At 42.2% G+C, this 26,029-nt stretch overlaps 1 protein-coding gene across 2 annotated transcripts in view; it reads left to right on the top strand.

Moving 5' to 3' along the window:
* The first annotated feature begins 429 nt into the window (after window positions 1-429).
* LOC311506712 (syntaxin-binding protein 4) overlaps window positions 430-26,029 on the top strand; it is a 32,542-nt gene continuing 6,942 nt past the window's right edge. Inside the window, exons 1-11 of one of the 2 annotated variants that reach the window (XM_084570782.1) lie at window positions 430-548; window positions 5,788-5,883; window positions 7,080-7,149; window positions 7,254-7,328; window positions 10,514-10,593; window positions 12,564-12,687; window positions 14,433-14,574; window positions 18,767-18,873; window positions 19,106-19,247; window positions 20,315-20,387; window positions 24,447-24,526. In XM_084570782.1, the coding sequence (XP_084426908.1) occupies window positions 482-548; window positions 5,788-5,883; window positions 7,080-7,149; window positions 7,254-7,328; window positions 10,514-10,593; window positions 12,564-12,687; window positions 14,433-14,574; window positions 18,767-18,873; window positions 19,106-19,247; window positions 20,315-20,387; window positions 24,447-24,526 (1,056 nt within the window). In that variant the 5' untranslated portion in view covers window positions 430-481. Of the gene's footprint in view, window positions 549-5,787; window positions 5,884-7,079; window positions 7,150-7,253; window positions 7,329-10,513; window positions 10,594-12,563; window positions 12,688-14,432; window positions 14,575-18,766; window positions 18,874-19,105; window positions 19,248-20,314; window positions 20,388-24,446; window positions 24,527-26,029 lie in introns of those variants that run through there. The other variant, XM_084570781.1, reaches the window with a different exon arrangement.

The raw sequence follows: 26,029 nt of genomic DNA, 5'->3' as shown, positions 1-26,029 counted from the left end.
TGGTTAAAAATGTGCACGGAGGAGCCACATCCTTTGAATGTTTGTCTTCGCAGCGTTCCACCCAGAGGTGTATATTTATATTTATATTTATCGACGAAACAGCGGTCTCAGTTTCTCTAGAGATTACCGGAGCTATTCCACCTTTTGCTCCTCAGAGAGGGGACGATAAATCAGTAGGATTGTGACCAGTTTTGGACCATTTCTTTTACATTTGCTCTAACAAAGTGCCTTCACACTGCCAATGCTGATTACAACTAGACAAAAATAGAGGACTCATGACCTCTCTGAGGGAGACATAAATCTCAGCATTCATCCTCATGTCAATCACCAGTTTAGCTCTCTTAGAGATCAACTTTGCAAAGGTTGTAATCTGCAAAACAAACATTTTGTCGTGCATTAATTCTCTCATCTCTCTCTCTCTCTCTCTACCTCTGTCTGTCTTCTCCATCCTCTTTATCACTCCATCTCTAACAGGACACTAATGGGTCCATATGGAGTAGACCGAGCTGTTCATTCCATGGAGTTTACAGACTGTGAGAACGGTTTGGGTGAGTCTTTTCTTTTCTCTTAAAATACTCGCTCTGGCTCGCAAACGAGTGCCAATGTTCCCCTCGTTCCTGTTACCATCTACAGCATATAACTGCCTATGCAGTCCATTTTTGTCAAGGGACAGAGGCCAGCATCTATTAGGTGAGAGAGCCTGAGCAATTTCCATTCCATCGTATTGCCAAAGGCTAGTCATGTTAGCTGCAAGAGTCCCCCGGGTGGACGTCAGCATGGACCCTTGCACTTATTAAGACAGACTTCGGTTTGTTGTTGCATTTGCACTCTTAACCACTTTTCTCCCAACTTCTGCTGTCAGTGGAGCCTTCACATGAATAGCTGATATAACACAACTCATACATTTAAAAGGATTTTCTCTCCGGGGCAGGTATCCTTGCTTAGCATCAGTGTGTTTGTCTGTGAGGGGAAGTAGGTCATGTTGCAAAGCCCTAACCCACTTAACTCAGCTGGGTTAAGAATGCAGGAGCTGCTGTTGTTTTTATCCTTAGTTCACTTTCACATCGCCGCGCCGGTGGAGATTTTGCCGACGCAAGGGCGACTAATATGCACGAATGCAACACAGTCAAACGGTAAAATATCCAGCTGAGGCGCTTCACTGAAGTCTCTAAAAAATTCTGCGTACTGCCAATAAGAAAATAAGAGTATAAAGTAAAAGTGTATATATAAATTCATGTGACTTAACATCTTCAGTAAACCATTAAAACCATTAAAGTGAATTCAGCTTCCAAAGCTAATTCTGCTAGCATGCTAAAGCTGATTAACAACAACTGGTGTGCAGCCAAAAATTACAGGATTATTTTTTGTCCTCATGTGGGTGGTGACTGCGCTTTGTCTTGTTGAATTGTAACGCTAGACATCAAGCAAAGTGTGCTCAAGGTGATTAAAGACAGATTTTGTGTTGTAATTCGAGTAAAATTTCACATAATCAAGTCTGGCGTCACTAATCCCCACTGAATTGTCTTGCAAATTATGACAATTTATACTATGCAACACGAATGTGGCTATAAAAACAAATACTATATAAACATATTGGTGTTTTGTGCGCCTGCCATCCACCCCAACCTCCACCTGGTGACTGTGGTGCAGTTCAAAACACAAGATACTCAATCAATGAAAAAAAAGTAAAACAACAAAAAAAATCCTGACTTTGAACATAACTTGTGTGCTCTTAAGTTTGTCAAATATACATGGTCTTATTTACACTTAAACAGAGTGTTTTGAAAGATGACGTTTTGAAAGTTTGTGCCAGTACAATTAATTGCCTTCTTAACTTAATAACTCTAACAAAACTCACCAAAGGCCAAAAGCATGGTGGCCCTGAATTTCCAAACTCAACGACATTTCACAAAACACAACGACATTTCAGATTCCGGAAAGTGTAGGGACAACACTTCTTGTTTCTGATTGGACAGAACCCGACAGTGTAACGTCATATCCTGTTTCTACTCCGCTGTGTCCGTGCACGAGTTTTAAACCGCGTTGGAAAGAATAGAGGACAGGATGACATTAATAGAGGAATATTTTGAAAGAAGACATATATATAAAATGTCATTCTTGATATGCTTTCAACCCATCATGACATCGACATGTCCCTCTGAACCCTGAAAGCAGAGTTAGGACTGAGGAGACGGGGCAACTACGTCCTCATCGTTCGTCCCCTCGGCCTCTTTAAATAATGCCAATGTTTTTCCGCAAGACATGTAGAAATTTGGCAACGACTCATACTTCTTTCCACAATGTGGACAGTACATTTTGTCTGCTTTCAAAGCACATCACAGTGTCTACACTTACAAACCGTCATTTCTTGACTGGCAGCGAAACAACCAATCACATCATCTTATATTTTGTGATGTCCCTACCCTTTCCCTAATCTGAAATGTCATTGTGTTTTGTGAAATGTCGCCACTGTACAAAAACTGACATAAAACTAAGCACAAAAACACAACGGTGTTAGAGGGTTAAAGTTTTTTTGGGTTACAGGTGAGAAAAACTACAAACACACTGTAAGACATTTGAAAGCCACTCAACAGTAGAGCAAATTATTGCATCAACTAAATACAAAATATCCGACGACAGAGATTAAAATGTTCTAAATATAGCAGTGAAAGGCATAGTGAGGAGAGAGCTGGATGAAAGGCTTCAATGTGTGTGTGTGTGTGTGTGTGTGTGTGGTCCCGCAGTATTAAAATCTGCACACAGGTGAGAAGCAAATCAGCTTATTGTCATTCAACTTAAGTGAGCTAAGTGTACACACTGTTCTGATAGCGCCTAAAGACCCCCTAACCGTACATCTGTAGCTTGCGCAACTGCAGTGTGGGGGTGGGGGGGGGGGGGGAGTAGTACACACTCCCGCTGTCCTACACTGAGGACATGCTGATCTCTTTGTTAATGGAGCTGAAAGCTGTACAACCTCAGCCTGTGGGCGGGAGAAAGGGAAAGTCATCACCGTCACAGTTAATTTTGCCGACATGTTGGTAGAATCTGCAGAGTGCGCTTTAGAAAACCAGTATTGTTCCTCAGATGTCTACAAAATGGCTATTTGCAGTTCAATAAACATGTCCCTGCATCATCCGGGGTTCTCTAAACTCCTTTAGGAAGGCGTTTTCATCACAGTGCATTTTCTTTACAAGGACTTAAGTTGTTGGAACATTCAATCCTTGGGTAGCAAACATGCCCTTGAAGCAATGTGAGCAGGAGCTAATGAATCGGAAAACACTATGTGAAGCCGTACGGGGGAAAAAAAAAAAAAAGAAGAGATGCGTGTCTTTTGTGTTTGCTCCAGCCGCTCATGCATTAGAATGATGTTTTTCTTATCTGATGATAGGCGGAGGGAGGAGACTGCTTTGAGGCCGCGCTAAAGAACAAGAAACTGTTTTCCTCAGAGAAAAGTACAGAAGGTGGGGGGAGAGAGGGGGGAAGGACTGAGACGGGGAACTTTATAACCCTTTTCTTCCAACAAGCGATAATTAACTTGTGCCCCTTCGCTCCAGACCCAATTAGTGTCTTACTATCCTGTCTCTGTGGTAAAAGGCGAACGGCAGCCCTAAGCTGAAGAAGCTGAAGTCTTAACTTCAAGTTATGGAAATACGCACATATGTGGAGGAATCTGAAACGCTGTCAGAGATGTAGAGGAGGAGACTGATCTTTGTCAGGGCCCTGCCACACTGGACATCAAATCCTTTTGTCTATTGAAAATTATATACTTAATTACAAAATTGAAGACAATCGATAAAAACTCTGGGCCCCAGTGGTTGCACATTGATTGAAATGGCAGCTCCTTTGTTTTACAGCAGAATTAAGCAACATTAAATACGATTTTAGTCTTTACAGCTGATTTTCGACAGTACATTTTCATATAACTCACCATTTAAATTATATCAAGGCTTATAGGCGGTTTAGACTTCTGCGTTAAGTTCACGCAGAAGCTATGGCGACAGCGCAGACCCTAGCACCGTGACTGACGTGCACCTCCCCAGAAATGTAACTACGCGCCGCGGCGACGCAGACCGCAAGAGCTGTGATTGGTCCGCCTGGTTGTTGTGTATTTACGCTTTAGTATCTCCGGCTGCTTCTCCATTTCCGCAATTTTCAAACTGATTGTTTTGGATCAATAAAGATGGAACACATCAAGGAAAGATTAACTAAGGAGGCTCGGAGATACAAACATTTGTATGACGTCAAAGTAGGAAGTACAAACAAAAATTAACCCAACTGGCAAAAAAACCCACAGAAAAACTGTTTGAGTGGCGTTTTTACAGAGCGAGCCAGACTGACGAACACTCAAGTATAAATGGCTCGCACCGGCGTAGGCTACGTACGTAGGTTACGGTGTCTATGTCCCACAGTACTCTAAAAGAGCCTTTAAAGTTATGCGTATTCAAGGGCGTGTTTGTAGTGACAGGTGTGTGCCAAGGATTCAGCTCCACTTTATGTTCCACCTCTTGGCCGACACTGTGAAAATGTAATGTCTAGAGCATGGGTGTCAAACTATACAAACAATATTTTAGTTCGGGGGCCACATACAACCAAATTTGATCTCAAGCAGGCCGGATTTGACCCTCCAGCGGTCCTCTTTTGGCCCGCAGGCCGTACATTTGACACCTGTGGTCTAGAGCAACCATACTGAGCTTTAAAACCACTCTTCAGTAAAACTCATGGCTGATATCTTGCACAGTTTTGTCCATCATTAATTACAGTCAGCAACCTGAATGTCCTTCTAAGAGACATTATGATTGAAAACATGGAAGCAGCTGTGATTTCTACCTCTTATACCATTAGAAAAAAGGCTTTAAACTGTGAATTAAGCCTGACAAAAGTTAAATTCTTGCAAGTTTAATTTATTAACAGTCACATTAAGCAGCCCCGTTGATAGGAATCCACCAATCAGAAACAGAGGTGGATGCTGCAATCAGCTGATTAAAGCCCGATGTGTGTTACTCTTGGTAGGATAACACACAGAAGACCCTTGTACCAAACGCCACGAGTCAAAAACTTATCACAGTTTTAGAAAACCACCAATATTCTTGTTATTGCAGAAGAGAATTTAATTTAACATGGTGTCAGTGGGAAAGTGGAGTAGCACTCCTGTCAGTTTTGAGGCTCATAGAACAAATTCTGCAAGTCGCTTGGCTTTGGTTCTCACATCATCGTCTGAATAAGATCAAAAATGTCTGAATTCGAAGGTACAAATTGTGGATTGAAGTATTTTTACAGAAAAATACGATGTTCTTCTGGAAAACCTGGGCCCTGTCTTAGCATAAATTCTGTACATTCATTTGAATCTCTAGACCATGATATGTATTTTAAAACCCATTTGTCTAATTCGTTTTTTTAAGCTTCCCCCCCAGTCCCGGAGGAGCAATAACTGCCGCCCATTTAATTCAAAGAATGACCACAGAGCTAACTTCCATGACCCCATAACGTTCCCCCTCTGTCAGCAGGATGCCAATAAAATGACAAGCGCCGACCAACGACCTTCCCCTCGTTCCCCCCTGAGGTCGCCGTATTCAAAGTCCCATCTGCACCCAGTTATTAATATTCATTTATGTACACTTATTAGCATTCGTTCTATTTGGAGTTTACCGACTTACTGTGGAATGACTGCTTACAAGAGCCAGAAGCTTAAAACTTTACCTTTTTAATACAAGTCATTACCGTCATCTGGCTTTAGAGGAAAGACTGGAAGCGCTATACCGAAAGTGATCTTTGTTTTCCTCCCAACAGGAATAAAAGTGATCGGAGGAGTGAAGGAGATGACCGGGGAGGAGTTTGGCGTCTACGTCAAACGGATTTTACCAGGTGGCCTTGCCTCGAGCGACGGTGAGTTTCGACGCAGCGGTCAGACGTTTAAAATCTCTGGAGTTGCAGAGCAAGTATTTTTGGAGCTTCCTTCTCTCGTGTGGGTATTAAAACATTAATAAAAACAGACCACAACATTGTCATGGCCTACTTTTCCCTGTGCCATTAATGATTGATATAGAGCACAGATCTGAAATGGAGAAGAGTTGGTAACTCAAGAGGTTCTCAAGATTCTTGACACATTTAAAGCCCAGACGTGTCCAGTCTCATTACAGCTCTGGCAACTTTTCCAGATTTTAATGTTTTGTCTTTTGTTTTTTTGTTTTGTTTTTTACTGTCAACTTGCTCCTGCATCACCATAGTGACATTTCTCTATTCTGGCTGAAAACATTTCACAAAGTCACTCACATCATGTCCCTTTATTTTTTTGTTTATCCCCACTGACTGCAAAATTTATAAGACCTTGTCATTTCCTGTTCACATCATTGTTCCACTTTACACAGTTGATGCTACTCTAACCAGTCTAGTGGCAATGCATATGCACCGATCAGGCATAACATTATGACCACCTTCCTAATATAGTGCAGGTCTCCCTCGTGCCTCCAAAACAGTTGTGACTCATCAGAGGTTGGACATGGGTCTTCTGAGGGTGTCCTGTGGTGTCTGGCAACAGAATATTGTTAGTGGGGGTCTTTGGGTCCTATGGGTTGAGGGGAGGGGCCTCTGTGGATCATCGTACAGATTCTTGATCAGTTTGGGATCTAGTAAATTTGGAGGCCAGGTCAACACCTTGTCCTGTTCTTCATGTTTTTTGAGATGTTCCTAAACCGTTTTTGTGTTGACCTTCCTGGGGATGGCTGCTGAACATCAAGGAGTGTCATTGCTATGGGGTGGGGGTGTCTGGTCTGGTCTAGGTGGGGGGTAACATCCACGTGAATGCCAGGTCCGAAGGTTTCCCAGTAGAACACTGAATTGTCAGAAGATGGTCAATGTTACTCACTTCTCCTGACAGTGGTCGTAATGTTATGGCTGATGAGTGTACATACACACTTTGAGAAGTACTGTGGTGTCCAGTACTTTACAGGAACGAATCTCTGGCTTGGATTCATCTCAAACTAAAAGGGATCACTACCCCTGTTTTACAAATTCCCCTTGCCTCTGACGACCTCACTGTTTACTGCAGGACTGTTATCTGACCTGTGTTTGACCACTGACAGGAAACCTGATGCCAGGGGACCAGATCTTGGAGGTGAACGGGGACAGTCTAGTGGGAGTCACGAGTGAGAGGTAATCCAGTTCATGTTCGTTTGTAAAAACCATGATCGACTGAGGCGATGCCGTAGCGACGCTGTTACATGTGTTTTTCTTTTTGCGTCTCGTTTGTTTCACAGAGCCGTGGACGTCTTGAGAGCAGCCTCTGCAACCAATCACATGCGCCTTCTCATAGCCAGAGATGAGGAAGCAAAGTAAGCAGACGTCCATGAGACATTCACACAGTGGCACGTTGGTCTTTAGGCTATAACTAGATTGTAGATTTCATGAACCGTTAACCAGCAAATAGATGAACTACACATAAATGTTGCAGCCATTCTCTTCATCTTGTTGGTTTGTGGTGTGAACACAAAGAAGAAGTGAACACATGAATCTGTGATTGTAGCATGAAGTAAAAAACACCAATCTTTATATGCTGATGAGTGTGTGTGGTCAACATAATCATAATCACTGTGGTAACCATGCATTCATCTCAGAAAGTGACAGTCTTACATTGTGCTGACGAAAGTTCTTGCCAACAGTATTACATTCACACCTTTTTTTAAAAAAAAATAATGAAGTGATATATGAATGTGGCAGCAGACGTAAATAGAGGCTGTTGGGGTGGATGGTGGGCCTACAAAGCGCAGGATTTTGACACCAGAGCTTGGGATTCACATCCAGATTCCAGTAGGTGGTTTGAGCAATGAATGCATTTTGGTTAATGCCTGACCAAAAAAAAAAGTCGCCACCTGGATTTAACCAAGCAAATAGGTACGAGCCTCCTATTGGATAGTTACTGCATGGGTAATTATCTATATAAGTTATTTAACCCCAACTGATGCAATGAGTAGCTTCTCATTTCTTAAACAACCATGTCTAAAGACACATCCCGTCGTCGTGGAAAAGATGTTAGTCTGTTTGAGAAGGGTCAAATCATTGGCATGCATCAAGCAGAGAAAACATCTAAGGAGATTGAAGAAACTACTAAAACTGGGTTAAGAACTGTCCAACGTATTATTAAAAACTGGAAGGATAGTGGAGAACCAGTGCATCAGGGTAAGAAGAGAGGCAGATGAAGTGATGCACCCATCATGCCTAGTGTCTACTGTACAAGCCTGTGGGGGCAGTGCTATGATCTGGGGTTGCTGCAGTTGCTCAGGTCTAGGTTCAGCAACATTATGTTGCCCAAAGAATGGGGTCAGCTGACTACCTGAATATACTGAATGACCAGGTTATTCCATCAATGGATTTTTTTCTTCCCTGATGTTCATGGGCATATTCCAAGATGACAATGCCAGGATTCATGGGGCTCAAATTGTGAAAGAGTGGTTCAGGGAGCATGAGACATCATTTTCACACATGGATTGGCCACCACAGAGTCCAGACCTTAACCTCATTGAGGATCTTTGGGATGTGCTGGAGAAGGCTTTGTGCAGTGGTCAGACTCTCCCATCATCAATACAAGATCTTCATGTTTACATCCCGGTGAACAGATTAGTTCAAAATGTGTCTCCGAGACATGTAACAGCTGAGTATAGACATGGCAATACTGGCGTGGTATAAGGCCGGTAGTATTAGTGCTCAACCTGATTTCCTAATCTCACCACGACCAGTTTGGGTGAAAACAAGGTCAGTGCCAGCTGTCAGCATCTTAGTCCCCCGTCCTCCCTCCACCAAATGCAATACGATCCTTAACTGTACGAAGGTGCCGTAGTGGAGGATTTGCATGTTTAAACAAGTTTGATGTTTTCTGGTGTGAAGAGAGTCTGAAGCGGGCAGGATTTGCACCTAAGCTGTTAGAGAGGATACATGTCAGAAATTAGGAGGCGGTTACGGTAATAGTGGCGTGACGCAGCAGACTGTGGTTTTACGGAACATGTGGGACGACGCGTGATTGTGGTTATTTCTCCGGTATCAGGGGTGGAGTGGCCGCCAGCGGCCCTCTGTGTGGTGCATGCGGATGAGTGACAGCAGACAAGGGGAGAGAGCTTAACCCGGGGTAGCGCTCCTGACGAGATGAGCCTTGTGTGTTAATCTGTGTGCGGTGCTTTAACTACCCTGCAGCCCGGGGATGGAGGAGCTGGAGGGGAGGGATTATTCTCGTCTGTCCGTTCGTGACTCCCCTTCAAACCCCCTCCATGCGAACGCACACGAGTCAAAACTGGCTCAGCTCGGCTACTACTACCACTTTGCTATTTTTATAATCTCAGCGCGGTGTATTATTTAATGAATGTGTGAACCCATTCATTTTTAAGTGTACGGGAACACGAAATTGGAATTTGTTGTGTCCTACCGATACTGGAGTCTGTTTTTCTAATACAAGGAACACGACACAAGTGAAATCTCCTGCCATAAAAACAAAAATGGACCTGCCCAGTCAGTAAAATGCTTTTTTGGATGAAGGCAAAGTGGAAGAAAGTCATAACAGAGAATGCTGCAATCAGCAGGGGAAGTTTCAGTAACGTCCTGTTCTCATCTCCTCACCTCAGCAGGTGAAATGAAAAGACAAAAGCTGAGAGATGGAAAAACATCTCCATGGAGCACATCAGGCTTTGAGATAATAATAATAAATAAAATAATGCACATCGCACAAAATATGATAATATTGGAACATCTGGTTGTAGTAGGGCAAACTTTAAATCACTTAAAAGCAAATTAATGCATTTAAATTGGGCCGTTCTTCTTCTCTGCACATACTAATAAGACTACGTCTCAATGTTGCCTTTAACATAAAGAAGAATATTTGTAAAATAATAGTCCTGATTAAACAAGAACCCTTGTGCCTCCAAAACAGTTGTGACTCATCAGAGAATGGACATGGACCTTCTGAGGGTGTCCTGTGGTGTCTGGCAATAGCCTTTGGGTCCTATGGGTTGAAGGGAGGGTCCTCTGTGGATCATCCCACAGATACTTGATCAGTTTGCGATCTAGTGAATTTGGAGGCCAGGTCAACACCTTGTGCTGAGTTGTTCCTAAATCGTTTTTTGTGTTGATCCTGCTGGGGATGGCTGCTGCTGCCATCAAGGAGCTATAGACCATCGATGCACATAAAGCCTTTTATCTAAATCCATAAAATTGGGGAAAAAGAACAAATACAAAAGCACTGATTACAAAGACAAAAAGGAAATAATGATTCATCTAAAACAGTCTATATATAGCATAAAACACAAGAAACGGCAAGTCAGCACGCATTCAACAAGCGTGACTCGAGATAATTAAGAGCCGCGCTAAACCGTGATAACATCAAAGACTTAGAAGTGTGGCATGAACAATTATCAAATAGTGGATATTTTAAAATATTAAATCCATTCTGTCGTCTCTAATCTGTGCCCGATAGTCATGCTCCTACTACAGCAATATCCTTAACGTGTCTCTTCCTGTTTTTTTTTTTGTAAAGGAGAGAATTTGCAGAGCTGCTGGAGAAATATGGATCCAATGGTAGCACAGGATCAACACGCAACTCCCCAATTCAGCAAGGTAGGTAAACCCCTGCTCAGTCCTTTATGTGATGCAGTTCACGTTCTTTCCTCCAGAACTGCTCAGTGTAATTTAATATACAATTACACTAGTAGAGGTTCTGCTAATGTGCATTAAATTGAATGTAAGGTAAAAAAACTAAACAAAAAAACTAAAAGAACAGGGATTCAGAAACCAAGACTAAGTGTGAATTGCGAGGTTAACAGAATTATGACATCAAGCAACTTGCAGGCGCCACCAAACGTCCTAACTTTGTCTGACGGAGCACTGCGCCTGAAGGGGGTGACGGAGTAAGTCGGCCTTTAAAAATGGCTTTTGACAAGTGCACTTGTCCATTACACAATTGCACAACATCTGCTTCAGTTTTAGAAGGAGGCAGCCAGCTGGTACAGATGTGTTAAAGCACATCTTCGGCACGTGAGCGCTCTTGTGCGCCCTTTGCACGGCATGGTGTTGATACATCCGGACTCGATCTTAAAATACAGTACGTTGGACGGGACTCCGGCATGCTACTGTTGCAGACACATATCTTCTTGTCGTAGCTGTCCACTGACGCTTGTGTCAAAAAATATGTGGAAAAATGGAAATATAGGCTACTTTTGTCTGTGTTTGTGCCGCTGTTAGTCTGTATGCTTCACCTCTGTTATGGAAAAGACTAAACAAATAACATTTTTATAGCGGAAAATCAGTAAAACTAATGTATCCGTTATCTGTCCTCCCCCTTGTTTGTGCTTCTTGTTGTGAACTTTCTTCTTTGTTGGTCATTTCCTCTAAAGCCAACGGCTTGTTGGAGGACTACAGTATGTGTGAGCTGCTACCTTTGCAGATTAGCATCTTTGCACCGTGGAAGGGCTTTTAGGTTAGCTTCATTTACTCCATAGCAGCCTGGCTCACTGCTGGTATCTAGCCTGAAGTCCATACAAAGTCCACAAGCGAAGGAAAGACACTTTAATTTTTGGTCACAGACCTGCAAAACAGTGCCGTGCATCTACTTATCAGGCTGCTAGCGCTAGGAGACTTTCCCGAGGAGACAATTTCCTATAATACAACTCACAAGCTAACGCCTAAATGGAAAAGTCTCAGCCAGTAGCAAAGCTGGACATGACGTGACAATGGAATAATGAATCTGCCAGTTTTTTATGAATGACATTCAAAATCTACAAATGAACTCGGGCCTTCCTCTGAAAATACACTTTCCCTATCTCTGTAAAATCCTGTGTCATTGTTCTAAAACGATTACAAACCTAAATTTAGCTGAGGTGTTATTAACGTGTCCATAAACCCTAAGGCTTGGACACATGGTCCACTCAAGGAAGTGTCACACGGTGCTGCCATTTTTGTTCGACTTTTGGCATCACAGTGCAAACGATGGAGTAAAGAACACTATGATGAAAAAAAGATGATTAATGCTGATGCTAAGTGTTGTGAAGTGAAGATTTATGCAACCAGACCCCGAAACTCACTTCATGTCACACCATTGTCCTTGCACCATTGTGTTATTAAAGAACCCATGACATATCAGCCATGAGCCGCAGCACAAATAACCTCCCTCAGAGATTTACCTGTGATTGTGAGGACAGGACAGAAGCAGATGTCAACCCAAAGCAGTGGATTAAAAGAAAAAAAAAAAGTCTGGGGGGATATTTGGGTTGCTCTGCAGTCGGTTGGTCAGCATGTTGGGTATTATGCCTTGCCTCAGGCTTAAGAAAGGTTTGAAAGGACGGCACATGTATTTAAATGTGAGCCTCGGCGCTACTGGAGCCATCTGTGGTCACAGCAAACCGATGAGTGCTTTTATTCTGCCAGATCTGAAATGAAATGTGTTGTAAACTTCATTCCCTGCACTGAAATAGCTCCATCATCTTGGGGTGCCAAAGGTTTCACTCACTCTGCTCTTTTGGCAACAAAGCACATGTTAAATGCCTCTGCTTAAATACTTCTTGTCTTGTGTCCTCTTCGCCAATCAAAAGGAGGCCGCTACATGGATAGCACGTCATCTGGTTCCTCGTCCCGCTCCCAGAGTCCTCTGTTGCTGAGTCCGGCGGGCTCTCAGAACATGTACAACAACAGTGGGCCCATGCTGCGCTCCCTCAGGTAAGAGTTTGCTCAAGTTGTGACTTAAAGACTAATAATTTAGATTTCTGTTAGTGCGTGGTTTCTACTCCATAATCCATACCTGGACACTCTACACAGCTAAACCAGAACAAAGGATCATAGAATATAAAGCGCCAACAATAAGGATTTAGACCAAGAGAAACTTTCTGCAGTCACCGGTTAACTTGCATTAATATTGCCAGCGACAGAAAGTAACCACGGCTTAACTGTGTGTAAAGTGGAAGGTGTAAATGCCAACTAAACGTAATAGCTGAACGTAACTACTGTCAAACCTGTAAAAAAGCAATAGTCTCTGAAAGTACATTTAGCTGAAAGTTATCTCAAAGTTACTTTCAGTGAAAACAAATAAAGTGATTGTTATGTTAATGTTGTCCCCATTATGCAGGGAGGTACAGTGTGTCAGGACACTACCGGTGTGTGTTGCTCACATTGGCTCAGTGATTTCCCATGTGTACAATGCAAAGCACCATTTTGTTTGTCCTCAAATGTACTTCACTTCATTTCAAACATAAACACCACATTGGCGTGTGCAAGGAGCCAGTTACAACGCCTCACTGAGGATCCAGTACAAGACTTTACTTACTTATAACTATGACCAAGACAATAGGTTTACCAAAGAACTTCTTTTCTACTAAGCATGATCTTTCGCTAATTTTAGCTAAGTTTAGATTCATTAGATCCACGGATCACACAACACTCCATCCACGGATGAGGAACTACGGGAAAGTGAAGACTGATCGTGTTTTGCACTGTTCTCTACCTTCTCTACCTCAGTGCAGCACATGGCCCATTGCTGACGCATGACCTAGAGATTATGAGACATTTCCGGCACACTAATAGGTGGTTTAGGCTTCTGCGCCTATTTGACGCCGTAGCATACATGCAACATATGCAGACCCTAATACCACAGCTGACGTGCACCTTCCCTGAAATGGAACTACGCGTTTTCCAGTTGATTGTTTTGGATCAATAAAGATGGAACACATCAAGGGAAGTTTAACTGAGCAGGTTCGGAGATACAAACATTTGTGTGACTCGAAATTTCGGCAAAAGTTTCAGTCGCCACTGTTAAAAGTGAAGTGTAAACAAAAATTAACCCGACTGGCAAAAAAGACACAGCACTGACTAGTGTTTGTTTTTACAGAGCAAGTCAGACCGACGAGCGCACAAATAAATGGCTTGCACCGGCGTCGGCTGTCCCTTGGTAGCTACCCTAAATGAGCCTTAAAGGGGAAATACCGTTTTTTAGAACCTGGACCTTATTTCTGTCATAAAATACGATCGTTTACTCACCCATATAACTTTGGTGTCATTTGGAGTCGTTTGGAAGATATTTAGATCCAGCAGAGCGCCGCTATATCCATATAGTGGGAGTGACTGGGGCACCCAAATGCAGCTTCTAAATAACGTATTATCTGCTGCGAAACCCATTCATTTCACCAATATTTTGTTATGATATGCTAATACTTTTCCCTGTTGAGTCCAGAGCTCCGCTGGATCTAAATATCTTCCGAACGACTCCAAATGACACCAAAGTTATATGGGTGAGTAAACGATCGTATTTTATGCCAGAAACAAGGTGCAGGTTGTTAAAAATGGTAATTCCCCTTTAAGGTTCGGACTCTACAAGACTTCTTTTTGTGCTCGTTGATTTCTGCCACCCAAACGCTAGCTAGTGTAAGCTGATGTGGGTTATAGGCTGATATGTGTTGTTGTGTTCTCAGTCACCCAGGTGAAGGAGTGATTCAGCTCATTTCAGTAGCACGATCCAGCAGCTTAGGCATCACCATCGGAGGAGGCTCCAACAGACCCGACGGCCCCGCCGTCTTCATCCAGGAGGTTCTGTCTGGAGGAGACTGTCACCGGGTAAGAAATGAGAACACTAGTCTGAAATATACATCCATCCATTATCCACCAAGACTTATCCTCTAGAGGGTCACAGGGGGGATAGAGCTTATCTCAGCTGACATTGGGTCAGACAGGTCGACAGGTCGCCAGTGTCTCACAGGGCTAATGTAAAGAGACAAACCACCGTTCATGCTCACATGCAAACCTACGACAACTTTAAAATCACCAGTTAACCTGAATGCTGGCCTGAAATACAACCACCAAACAGCAGATATTGGAGGAGAGGGATGAAAGTCGTAGTGTAGGAATGGATGTTTCTCCAAGCCAAATCATAATGTTGTAAGTCTGCAAACTAATAACCTAAATGTCCAAAAAACTGGACAGTCTACCGTCTTTCCTCACACTGTTTATGTTAACATACTGAATATCGTTGCCCACTTAAAACCAGCACAAGGTGTGACGGACCATGGGTCACTGGGACCCATTATTTCTGACTTTATTAGGTGTCCAACCTACAGCGAGCTACAGCCAACACATTCCCTAGCATATTGTTCCTTGAGCAGCTTGACAGCTCGGTAGTTAACTGCATCCCTTGAGCCTTGACCGGAACACCACGAGGAAAACTGGATAAAATGTGACTGAGATGGATGCAGTGGAGCAGTCGGGGAAATGAAGCTAACACGATGCCGGAAAGAGGAGAGACCCGACCATACCGCCAGTGTGCAAAGGGCGGGGAGAGCGGGGGAATAAGTAGAAGGGGGATTGGAAGAGTGCATGTGCAGACCTCTGCAGCTTTGGCCACAGATTAGTGTAAAATACTGCTGAGCCACGCTCAGGTCAAAAGCTGCTGATCCTGTTTCAGTGACTAACTGTATGTCTAAAACAGACATACAATAACCACCTGTCACCTCGGCTCACACAGGGCTCACACAAGCTCTATGTATGTCAATCTTATTGAATTATTGTGTGTATTAGTGTTGCTTTTTAGCAAGAAAACTGGGTTTAAGGAACAACCGGGCTGCACTTTAGACGTACGACTCATGAAGTACTTTAAATGTATGCGATTTTAACGCTTGCTAATTCTTCTCTGTGCAGTTTATTTTTGACCAGCAAGAAGTAGGATAGTTTTGTTCAAAGGCTGCTCTGCATTCATCTTAAAAAGTACATACAGTAGTCAGTGATGCATGAGTGAGTAAAACTGCACGACAACATGTTTAATTAGAGTAGTGAGCCTACAAATACGTATACCTCCCATTTGCAATTTTGCAGTTAATCATGATACTGTTTAAGGGTGTCAGGATTGTTGTTCACCATTAGGTGCAGAAAGTTGGATCCCTTGGTGGGGTGACAAGACGTGAGCTCAGATTCTTAACTAATTAATTCTGTGACGTTCTGAATTTATGCAGAAATGTTAGCAGCAACGCTCCAGCAAACACCATTTGCAAAGCTTTCTTCTGTACCACCTCTGCCAAGATTTAGGAATTCAGTCCGGATTAAAAAATATGAAACTTGGATATTCTCAACATTATATTAGCGTCAGTGTCAGAGTCCCACAGTCCCAGAACAGACACACTACACCAAGTGTGAAGGTCAGTCATGAATCCAGGAGGCAGCTCTGCCATTACTCTCACACATTTACACTTGTCTGCATATTCAGACATATATTGCTGGTTTTGTTCTTTACTGGGGATCTATTAATCTCTTGACATATGCAGTTTTTAATATCTAGAGAGCAGCTGATTGCTGATCGCCAGAGTGCACCAGTCCAGTAAGGGCTGAGGTGAGAAAGAACAAACCGACCGGAAATGTTCCACGCACCTCGACAGCAACCTGCTGGTAAACATGATCGATGAGCTCTGCGCTATAGCCAGAGTGTCAGAGGCAATGTTTCTGCTTTACAGGAACAGGACAACAAGTGCTGGACTGTGCGACTTCATAACATCACTGGTGGCTTTAAAGGTTGCATTCGCTTTAGGGGGAGAGCGTCACAGTTGTTCGGTTTCTCCAGGCTTCTGCATGAGTCTTCCTACTTCCCACTCATCTAGTTTTTTTTTATTTCATAATGAACATTTGGCCGTTTGGTTCACAGAAGTACACATACCATCTGAATCCTGTATTTTATCAGGTTCAAACTTAACTCAGATTGCCTCAAATCTGTCAGGATTGTAGTGGAATAAAAATAACAGCGCAGACATATGCAGGAATCTCAGGCTATAAATCCTTATGTTTGCACGTACAGTATCTGCCTTTCTTCCTTTTCTCGTGCTTCCCGTGCTCCTCTTCTCCCAATCCCATCCTCCTCGCCTCTTCTGTCCACCCACTCCCTTTCAAAACAGGCGATATGACAAGGAAGGAAAAAGGAGGGAAATGAAATGGGGAGACAAAAAAATACAGGAATCTGCACTTTGCACGCTAGAAGGCGTCTGTTTCCAGGCAGATGATTCTGGTTGCAAACATCATGCGAGGTTTATCATCATCGGGTGTCTTGTAGCTTTCGGTTAACGATGCGCAAAAGCGTTTTTTTATGAGCACTGACACACGTTGCTGCAAATAAGGGTAGGGTTTTTCTATGTGCTATGGACGTGATACATGTTTGCACCGAACAGCCAGTCTCTCCCTGCCTGGGAGGATTTTCATGCATTTCATTCGCTTGGCTATAAGATGTCGCTTATGTAGCTTTAATCACCTTGAAAAATTGGCCACTATATACTATATATATATATTTATTTTTTTGCTGAGGTTTGGCTCTGTTTCTCAAAATTAAACCATAACAAGGGCCCAGCCAAGAGGTGTCATTTTTACACCGCTTATTTGCTACGACATCCATCTTCAGAAAATCCTTAGCGGGCTATATAAGAGGAAGTTGGGAAGTTGAAAACAGGCCGAGGCTCGTTATCTTCAACAAAAGGAGTGAAAAGATCATATGGTGTCCCAGACTTTGGTCTACAAATGATCTCCATTACTAAACCCTCCTCGCTAATCTACACCCAAATCTATTTTTCCTGTTTTGAATGGGGTTTCGCTACCTCAAAGCGACCGCAGTTTTGACAAATGCATGGCTGCATAATCCCCCTGCTGACTCATCCCATGCAGAGAATCGCAGTGCATGAAATGCTAGCCTGCTGCCTATATGGCACAAGGGATTAAGGGTTGGGATTTGGAGGAAATGGACAACCTGCTTCCATAAGCGGGAGATTGAGAGAAAGAGAGAGTGAGAGAGTCGGTGACAGTAGCTGTTGTCGTGGAGCCCGGCATTAGCGTATAGTGTTGCGTGAGACTTAATGACAGACCGCAGACGTACAGCTTCGCTTTGCTGTGACCTTTCTTTAACACGGTTGCATTTTAAGGATTTTGTGTCTGTGTAAATTAAATGGGCCAAAATAAAGAAGCATGCCTTCTGCGCTGTAGCCTACTCCCTGAAAGGAAACTCGAGTACAGATGGTTGGATTAATGTTGTGTGGAGGTATGGCTTTATTTATTTAAAACTTCACAGCTGCTTTGTATATATACTGTGTGCACAATACCGTGTGTACTTTTACTTAAATTTAACTCTGAAAACTTGGTTCTATTTTAAATCACTGCGGCCAAGTTTTACAAACCGAAGAATATCATTATGGTGACACTACTGATGACATGTGACTTGAATTTAATTTAAATGAACCCCAGAACTCTTAACTGATGACCTCTCCAAATGTTTAATTGTGGGTTACAGTAGATAAGCAGGGTTTAAGTGAAAGTGAAAGCGGGAAGTTTGAGATGCTAACCTGAAAGATACAATCGAGCATCATCAGCGTAGGCGTTGAGTATTTCCGTGCAGAAAACCCAACGCATTGTGATGCATGAGTGTGACGTCAAAATTCGTCTTTGCTGTGACACAGTGAGCGCAAACAAAGCCCCGCTAAAAAACTTGGTTCTTACTTCTGATTTCTTTACCACGCTGGTAATTCAGAAGCTTTAAGGCATTTTTCTGTTGTCGTTTATTTGTGGTTCTTTCTTTAGGGGATCCTGAGCCATGACCAATTTTGGTTCCCTATCCCTAACCATAACCCTCACACCAGACTTCAGTCATAGGAAACCACAGCTGACAACAACAGTGGCTGTGACAAATACTTGATATTAACTATAGTTGGATAGGTGCCGAGATTCTTGGCACCAGGAATACATGTTTTTCTTCAGTCAGTATGAATAACGCATCTGTCTCTCTGCGCAGGATGGACGTCTGAGGCCTGGAGATCAGCTCATTGCCATTAATAAGGAGTCCTTGATAGGGGTGACACACGAGGAGGCCAAAAGCATGCTGAACAAAGTCAAATTCAAGTGAGTGGTGCTTATATGAGTAACTAAAATCAATAAAGTATCTGTCCCAACACCACATTCAGGGCTTTTTGACCAACGAGAAGAAACCGTTGACCTTCTCCTGAAATTCAGCCGATGTCCTTATGACTGATGTTCACATATTTTCCATTTGTACCCATCTACGCTTATGTAGATCGTTTTAATTAATTTATTGTTTTAATGTTTTCATGTTTTTTTTTTGTTTTCCCTACAGCCAAGAGAGCGTAGTGGAGATAGCCTTCATACCAGGTAAAGGGCTCTTTCCAAGCAGCACGTCTCTCCACAACGGAGTCCAGCGAGCCGCGGGCAACAGCTACAACTCCGGACGCTTAAAAGTTCACATCAGATCACCCGAGGTCAGTTCCACACTAGTGGATTCCCAGATTACACAGCATTTTGTTGCTCTTGCAACAGCAACAAGTACAGAATAAAAAAAAAAAGAAGAAATATAATTAGGCCGCTTCTGTTTCCCAAAGCACGTCTTAGAGCACATCTCACGTCATCTCCTGCATCAACTCACTGACAGAAGGAGGACAGATAGAAACTGAGTTGTGGGAAATAACTGGAACTGTAAAGGTCTTTTTCTCACCTACTGTATAGTGAATTAATAGTTTCTTGTCTTGACGTCAGTAGATCCTGAAGTGTGTCAAAGGAATAACAGACCTTTGCTAAAGTTTAAGATAAACAACTAGTTTATTTATAGTTTATTTAAATGCATTACAAACTCTCACTGAATTTTAAAAATGAAGTCAAGAAATAAAACATGGCTTTTAATTTTGCTTGTATTTATAGTATAGCAATGAATAGTTAGACATTATATTTTGCAAGCAAACTTTGGGTCAATGTTTTGTTTAAAATTAGACAGCTCATAAAACGTAAATTGGTATGCATGTGAATTGTTTCTGATTTAGGAGAGTGAAATTGCAAAGTGTGAGCTCCGTTTTGTTTTCGTCGGTTGTTGGTGAATCTGTCCATGGTTTTGGAAAGAATGTCTTTTCTTAAAAAAAGCAGGCGAAGACAAAGTCCAAACAAAAAAATCACAAGGAGCAGAAAAGCACAAAGCACACTAGGAAAAGACTTGAACGTTTCTGACGTGAAGTCCAAAGATGAGCAAAGTGGGAAGGAAGCACTGAGGCTAAATACAAGGGGATCAATGAGGCACAGGTGAGACGCATTAGGGCGGGGCTAACAATCAGGTACAGCAACTACACGGGGGAAGTGAAGACATCTGAAATGACAGAGTGGTAGTAACTTACAAAATAAAACAGGAAATGACCAAAACACAGAGATATACAGTAGTTAGTCATGACCAGGTGCTGCAGAGCTGGATGTGACACATGGTTTCAGTAGAAGCATCTCTATTATAATATGTAGTTATTTCTGGTTTTCCACACTTTAATACATGTGTCTGTTTTCTGTGCAGATCTGTGCAGAGGAGCCGGCCCCAGTGTCCTCACCCTCTCCCGACATCTGCCCTCCAGATATTCATATTTCAGGTAGGACACCTTGTGCACACTCTATTTCTTCCTCTCCTATTGTTCTGTGCACTGAGCTCTATATTAAACAATGCGTCTTAAAAGATAAGTCCAACAGTATGAATATCGTTTTTTAATCAAAATCTGATATATTTTATTAGAATAAGTGCTCCATTTTTTGTCCAAAACCAAAACACTCGTGAGGCACAAATAAATACACTGTTCCCAACTTGTCAAGTTTGATAAAATCTACAGTAGCCACGTGTTTTAAGAAATAACTGAGCTGATTTAAAGAAGCTTTACATTTGTGAGATGCTTTTAAAGAGGAAAAAAATATTGATATCCAGTATACTGCCCTTAAGTGCATGTAACTGTGGATGTATATATATATATATATATATATATACATATATATAATCACTGCCTTCCCTTAATCTACCTTTTCACCACATCTCTTATGTAATACAGTTTACCAAAGCAGTTGTGTCATAAAATATTATTTAAATGACCATTAAACCCCTACTAAAGCGGAGCTGAGATTTTCGGCGCCACAAATCAAACACGTATTAGATAAACCCAGATGATCTGAGAATAAAATAAAAAATAAAGAACGGGGGATCATTTGCTTCCTCAGAGCGTCCGGGGATTAGGCGGAGAAGACAGAATGGGATTTGATCAAAACTGCAGCACAGTGGGGGACCTCGGACTACGCGGGAATGAGAGGGATCACGGAAAATTTTAATAATAGTGGGTGTAGTCGGTCTGCGTCTTCAGCGACTGTGCGAGAGATAATTTGAGAGAGGTCGTGCTAATGCTCGAAAGCTGCTGTTTCTAAATGACAATGAAAATCTGCACGTCGAGGCGACACCTCGTGGTCAATGCGGAATTTGACGTGAGAGACAAATTGCTGCTGTCAAAGCTAGTCCATACTAAGAGGAAGATACTATACTGGAGTCTCTTCATCACTCACACATTTACCATGTGCTGCTTGAGAAAAAAGCAGCCACGTCCCTGTCAGACCAAGGTATGAAAAATTAGGCTTATGAAAAGGTATTGTCCAAATGCAAGAAGACAGGGTAACCAAAAAATTATCTGGAACTGGGACAGTGGCCATTGTTCTTCCTTGTAGATGGATGCTGCTTCATTTTCTCTTTCTCATTTTGTAAATTATATAAAAAACAGAGAAATAACTATATTTTTAAACACTTTGTCGTCTGCAGAGTGAGCTGTGTGAAGTCTGATAAACATCCCATAAGGACATTTGTCCTATAGTGTGATGGAGGCTAAAGGTTTAAGTTTAACCCTAACCCTAACCCTAACCCTAAAAACAGTTGGAGTGGAGTTAGAAACAAGTGAGGAGTACTGCCAGGTCCGTGGGTCGGCAGAAGGCCAGAAAAAGTGGTACAAAGACCAGCTACCCAACAAGCAATAATCAAGGATCAACCATCAGGGTAGTTGTTGCCCTACCACGACTCATAATCCCACTCATTCATTAGTTAAATTAAATTTAAAAACTGGTAACAAGCACACGTTGAAAACACGTTGACATTTTTCTGAACAAAATGACTGAAAACAATACAAAACATTACACTTTTTTCCCCCCCAAGGATAAGTGCGTAATATTAAAAGATTTCCAACAAACAAGCAGCTCTAATGTTAAGGGTCGCCCGTGGCCACCGGCTGAAAGCCACCCGACAGCCTGTCCCAATCCTATTGGCCGGGATTACCCCAGCCAAGGTTATTTCCTAGGTGCTGTGACCACTTAGCTCCCTGCCAGGCTCTTATTGGTTAAGCCAGTTGCTAGCTGTGACAGATGTCAGCATTTTGTGTTGAGGTGCGCACATAAAAATAATGACTGGATCTCTTTTTCTTGATTTATTTTTCCCCCCCTATATGTTTTACAGATTATCATACAGGCCATGTTGGAAGGAAGGGCGCACTAATTCATTGTAAATGTAAATACCGTATAAGTCATTCTCAGAAATCGGTCTTAAGTCTGTTTTTCGCTGTTGCTGGTTAGCGCTTATGCGTCAACACATGACACATACTCATCGCCTTGAGTAAATTGACCTTCGCTTCTGCTTTGTCTGCCCTGACCCGAAGGCCCAGGGGGTGTTCAATCCTGTTAGGGAGATAAATGTACTTGTGACGATATGTCCGGGCAACGCAAACAACCACCCACCCAGAGTCTGGTTCTGTTGCCAACTGCCTGTGGAGGGGGATTTGTTTTGTTTCCCTGAATAATGTTGAGGTCTTGACCTCATTACGGACCCTATATATCGGAGCTTAGAAACAGCAGCTGAAAAGATGTTTACTGCACTTACTAGGTGATGGGAGCTTTTGGGTCATGACATCCTAACCACCACAGCTATAGTTTTGATATTACCTTAATTTTGTTTGTTGATTCGGAGAAAAAAGTTACATCAAAAAAATGAATTTGAAGGATGCCAGTCATCAGTTCAAGGCCAAGTATGTTTTTAAAAAAAGGAAAGAAACAACTACAGTCATAGAAGAGTTTAAACGTTTTACAAATTTAGGTGGTGAACCAGATAGACAGTCCCTTTTTTTTTTCTAATTTAAAATAATATAGCACTTCCTTGATTCATTGCATGTGTGTAAGTGGAAGTTTGGATTTTAATCTCTGACAATATAAGTTTCCTGGCAAACGAAGCAGTGAATGTAGTCATATTTCTGTTGGGAGACGAGAAAGCATTGCTAGCCTTAGAAAGCCTATTGACACTGGATACCTTTGATAGAAGACCCTTTGCAAGAAAGCTCACCCCAAACCTCACCTGGAAGTTTCTGTCCTAGACCTGCGTCCCAGAAGGATTTAATAATATCAAGGATTCTGACCATAGTCATAGCTATAATATTTGAATAAATAAACAAAATAGCACCTTTCGTAGAGTAGATGGTTTGTGCTAGGGCTAGGGCTTGATGTAGGGCTAGGGCTAGGGCTTGATCTAAGGCTAGGGCTAGGGCTTGATCTAAGGCTACGGCTATAGGGCTTGATCTAAGGCTAGGGCTAGGGCTTGATCTAAGGCTACGGCTATAGGGCTTGATCTAAGGCTAGGGCTAGGGCTTGATCTAGGGCTAGAGCTAGGGCTTGATGTAAGGCTAGGGCTAGGGCTTGATGTAAGGCTAGGGCTAGGGTTAGGCCTAGGGTTAGCCTATAAATGCCCATTTGACATGTAATTTGCATTGTTTTTGTCTAGCACTATAGATAGAATGACAAATATAATATAATGCGCAGTGGTTTCTGGGTGTAACCAGTGTTTTAAGCCGTTGTCACAGCAGCAGGACTGTCAATCATCGCTGGATATATGTGTGTGTGTGTGGGTGGGCGGGGGCAAAGTGTAAATCCTTTGGGTGAGATGAGGTCGATTTGAGGATAGTCACTACAATCAGCTCATACCTTTAGCAGCAGGGGTCCAGCCCAGAGGTCACCAACCTAGTACCAAGCAGCCCCACAAATCTGGGACAGACAAACTCATCAAATTAACATTAGGCATTGGCTGCCTGCCCTCCTCGCTCTCTCATCTATATAATCATCCACCTTTCTTCCACTCCTCTGTTTTTTAATCATCTGCTTGTCATTCTCCACCCCGCCCACACACACACACACTCGCACACACCTCCTCTATCACCAAAGCCACCCACTTTCACCACAATCCCACGAGAATATCAGTCTGTGCACTCAGATATTACAGATTATCCAATGATATTTCTCTTCCTGTTGTTTACTAGGCGTCCTGTGGCCTCATGTACACTCTCCACATTCTGTTTACAATAGTATTTTCTACATACAGTGCCTTACAAAAGTTCATGAACTGAGAGCAACAACTCTTTCTCTTAGCTATGTAATACTGGCTCATTTTCCTGAATAACAAATACAATATTTATGTTGCATTGGTTTTTGACGGGGAAAAATTCGCTGATGTTTTGTGTTATTTTCATCCCGAGATGTAGATAATTTGGAGCAGCCAACCCAGTGCTTTCCATTTCTGTTTGTCTAGATCTTCTTCACTTTTTTTTCCCACCCTCCCTTCACCTTTTCTCCTTTCTTGTGTCTTCTTCTAGGTTCAACCAGCCAGACAGGGGCGAAACCCAAGATAACACTGGACCCGTACATACGCCTCAAATCAGACAAGTTAGACTTGGTAAGGCTTGTCTTTTGGTAGGACGAGTTGCTTTGGTGATTGATTATCTTGTAACGACACATGTTCATAGGCTAGGTCTATTCTAGTAGTCAACATGTTGGGTGTAAAAGACCCGAGACTTTGACAAGAGTCCAATTGTTATGGCCAGTTGATAACCTGTCTAATAGGGAAAGGTTCATCCTCTGGGGAGAAGGAATACACACAATGATTTTCATTCCATTTTGGACAAAGAAAGATCACCACAGCTGTCATCTCGAGGGGGAACGTAAATCGCGAGGGGCTTCGCAAGAGGCATGAACAACCTTCTTAAACATATAAACATATTCCCTCCTTCCCGGTTGTAGTTCAGTCTGGCGTCAGCTGAGATCTGGTCTAATCTTGCAATTTCTTACAGTCGTAGCACTTTTTAATCTTCACCCTCTCTTAATCTAATCATTGATCTCTCTATCACACTTGCTCATTTCATTTGTAAATTATTTTCACCCTATCAGCACATTCTCTCTCTGCCCTCCAGCTTCCCATCCCTCGGCTGATGGGCTCCGTTTTCCTCTGCTTCGTTCTCCGTCTGACTGTCTCTGCCCTCTGTTCAGGATCGTTTCTTTTTTTTTTCCTGATTTTAATTTTGTCCGGATCGAGCACGGCCTTAGGTTGACCCTAATCTACCAATTCATTAATGGGATTAGAGAGACAGAGAGAGTTTAAAAGTTGAACACAGGCACAATTCTCTCTTGGTCCGTTGGCTTCTTTCGCAAATGCACTATAGAGAAATGGATTATGGGTATTTATAGTGTTTAGAAATACTGTAATAGGTGAGGAGGAGTCACAAGGTATGAAAATACGCTTTATTTTTTAAAAAAATGAGTTTTTCAATATCTCATTTGCCAACTGTGAGAGATAAAGCGGTTATTCAAATGACAGTATATAAATCCTGTTTAAATACAAGGGATTCACTATTGTGCCAATAAAGATCAGATTATCCAAAATTTTGTCACAGCTCCAAAGATTGAAATGGACCAACATGTCTCTGAATCCCACTAACGTCACAAAACTGAAAAAAAAAGTGTTTGTAACTAATACAGCCCAGATAATAAGGATCAAGACTTTTAATTTGATGTGTTGCAGTCTGACGTAGAGATGGGATTTACGGCTTTATAGTGGGAGCTGGATCTTGTGGATCTGTTACTTTCAAAGAGCCGTTCAAAAGACTGACTCATTTTGATTTTGATTTTTTTGTTGTTGTTGTTTTTTCAAGATGCCAGCTTGGGAGTAACTTATATTATTTGTGAACTGGGAGGAATGGTAGGGTAGGATTTGGACCAGAATCATTCAAACTATATATATATATAAAAGTATTCTGGCAAAAATTACACTTTGCTTTACTGTTTTTGACTTCACAAAAGTGCATTCAGATGCTGTAGCATTTATTTTGGCTGGAACACCGAAAAAATAAAACAAAACAAAAGAACGGCTCGCAACTTGGTTCCCATTGTTGACTTAAAAGAG

Source organism: Chelon labrosus, assembly GCF_963514085.1.
Source record: "Chelon labrosus genome assembly, chromosome: 21".
NCBI lineage: Eukaryota > Metazoa > Chordata > Actinopteri > Mugiliformes > Mugilidae > Chelon > Chelon labrosus.
This window is presented reverse-complemented; position numbering and strand designations above follow the sequence as displayed.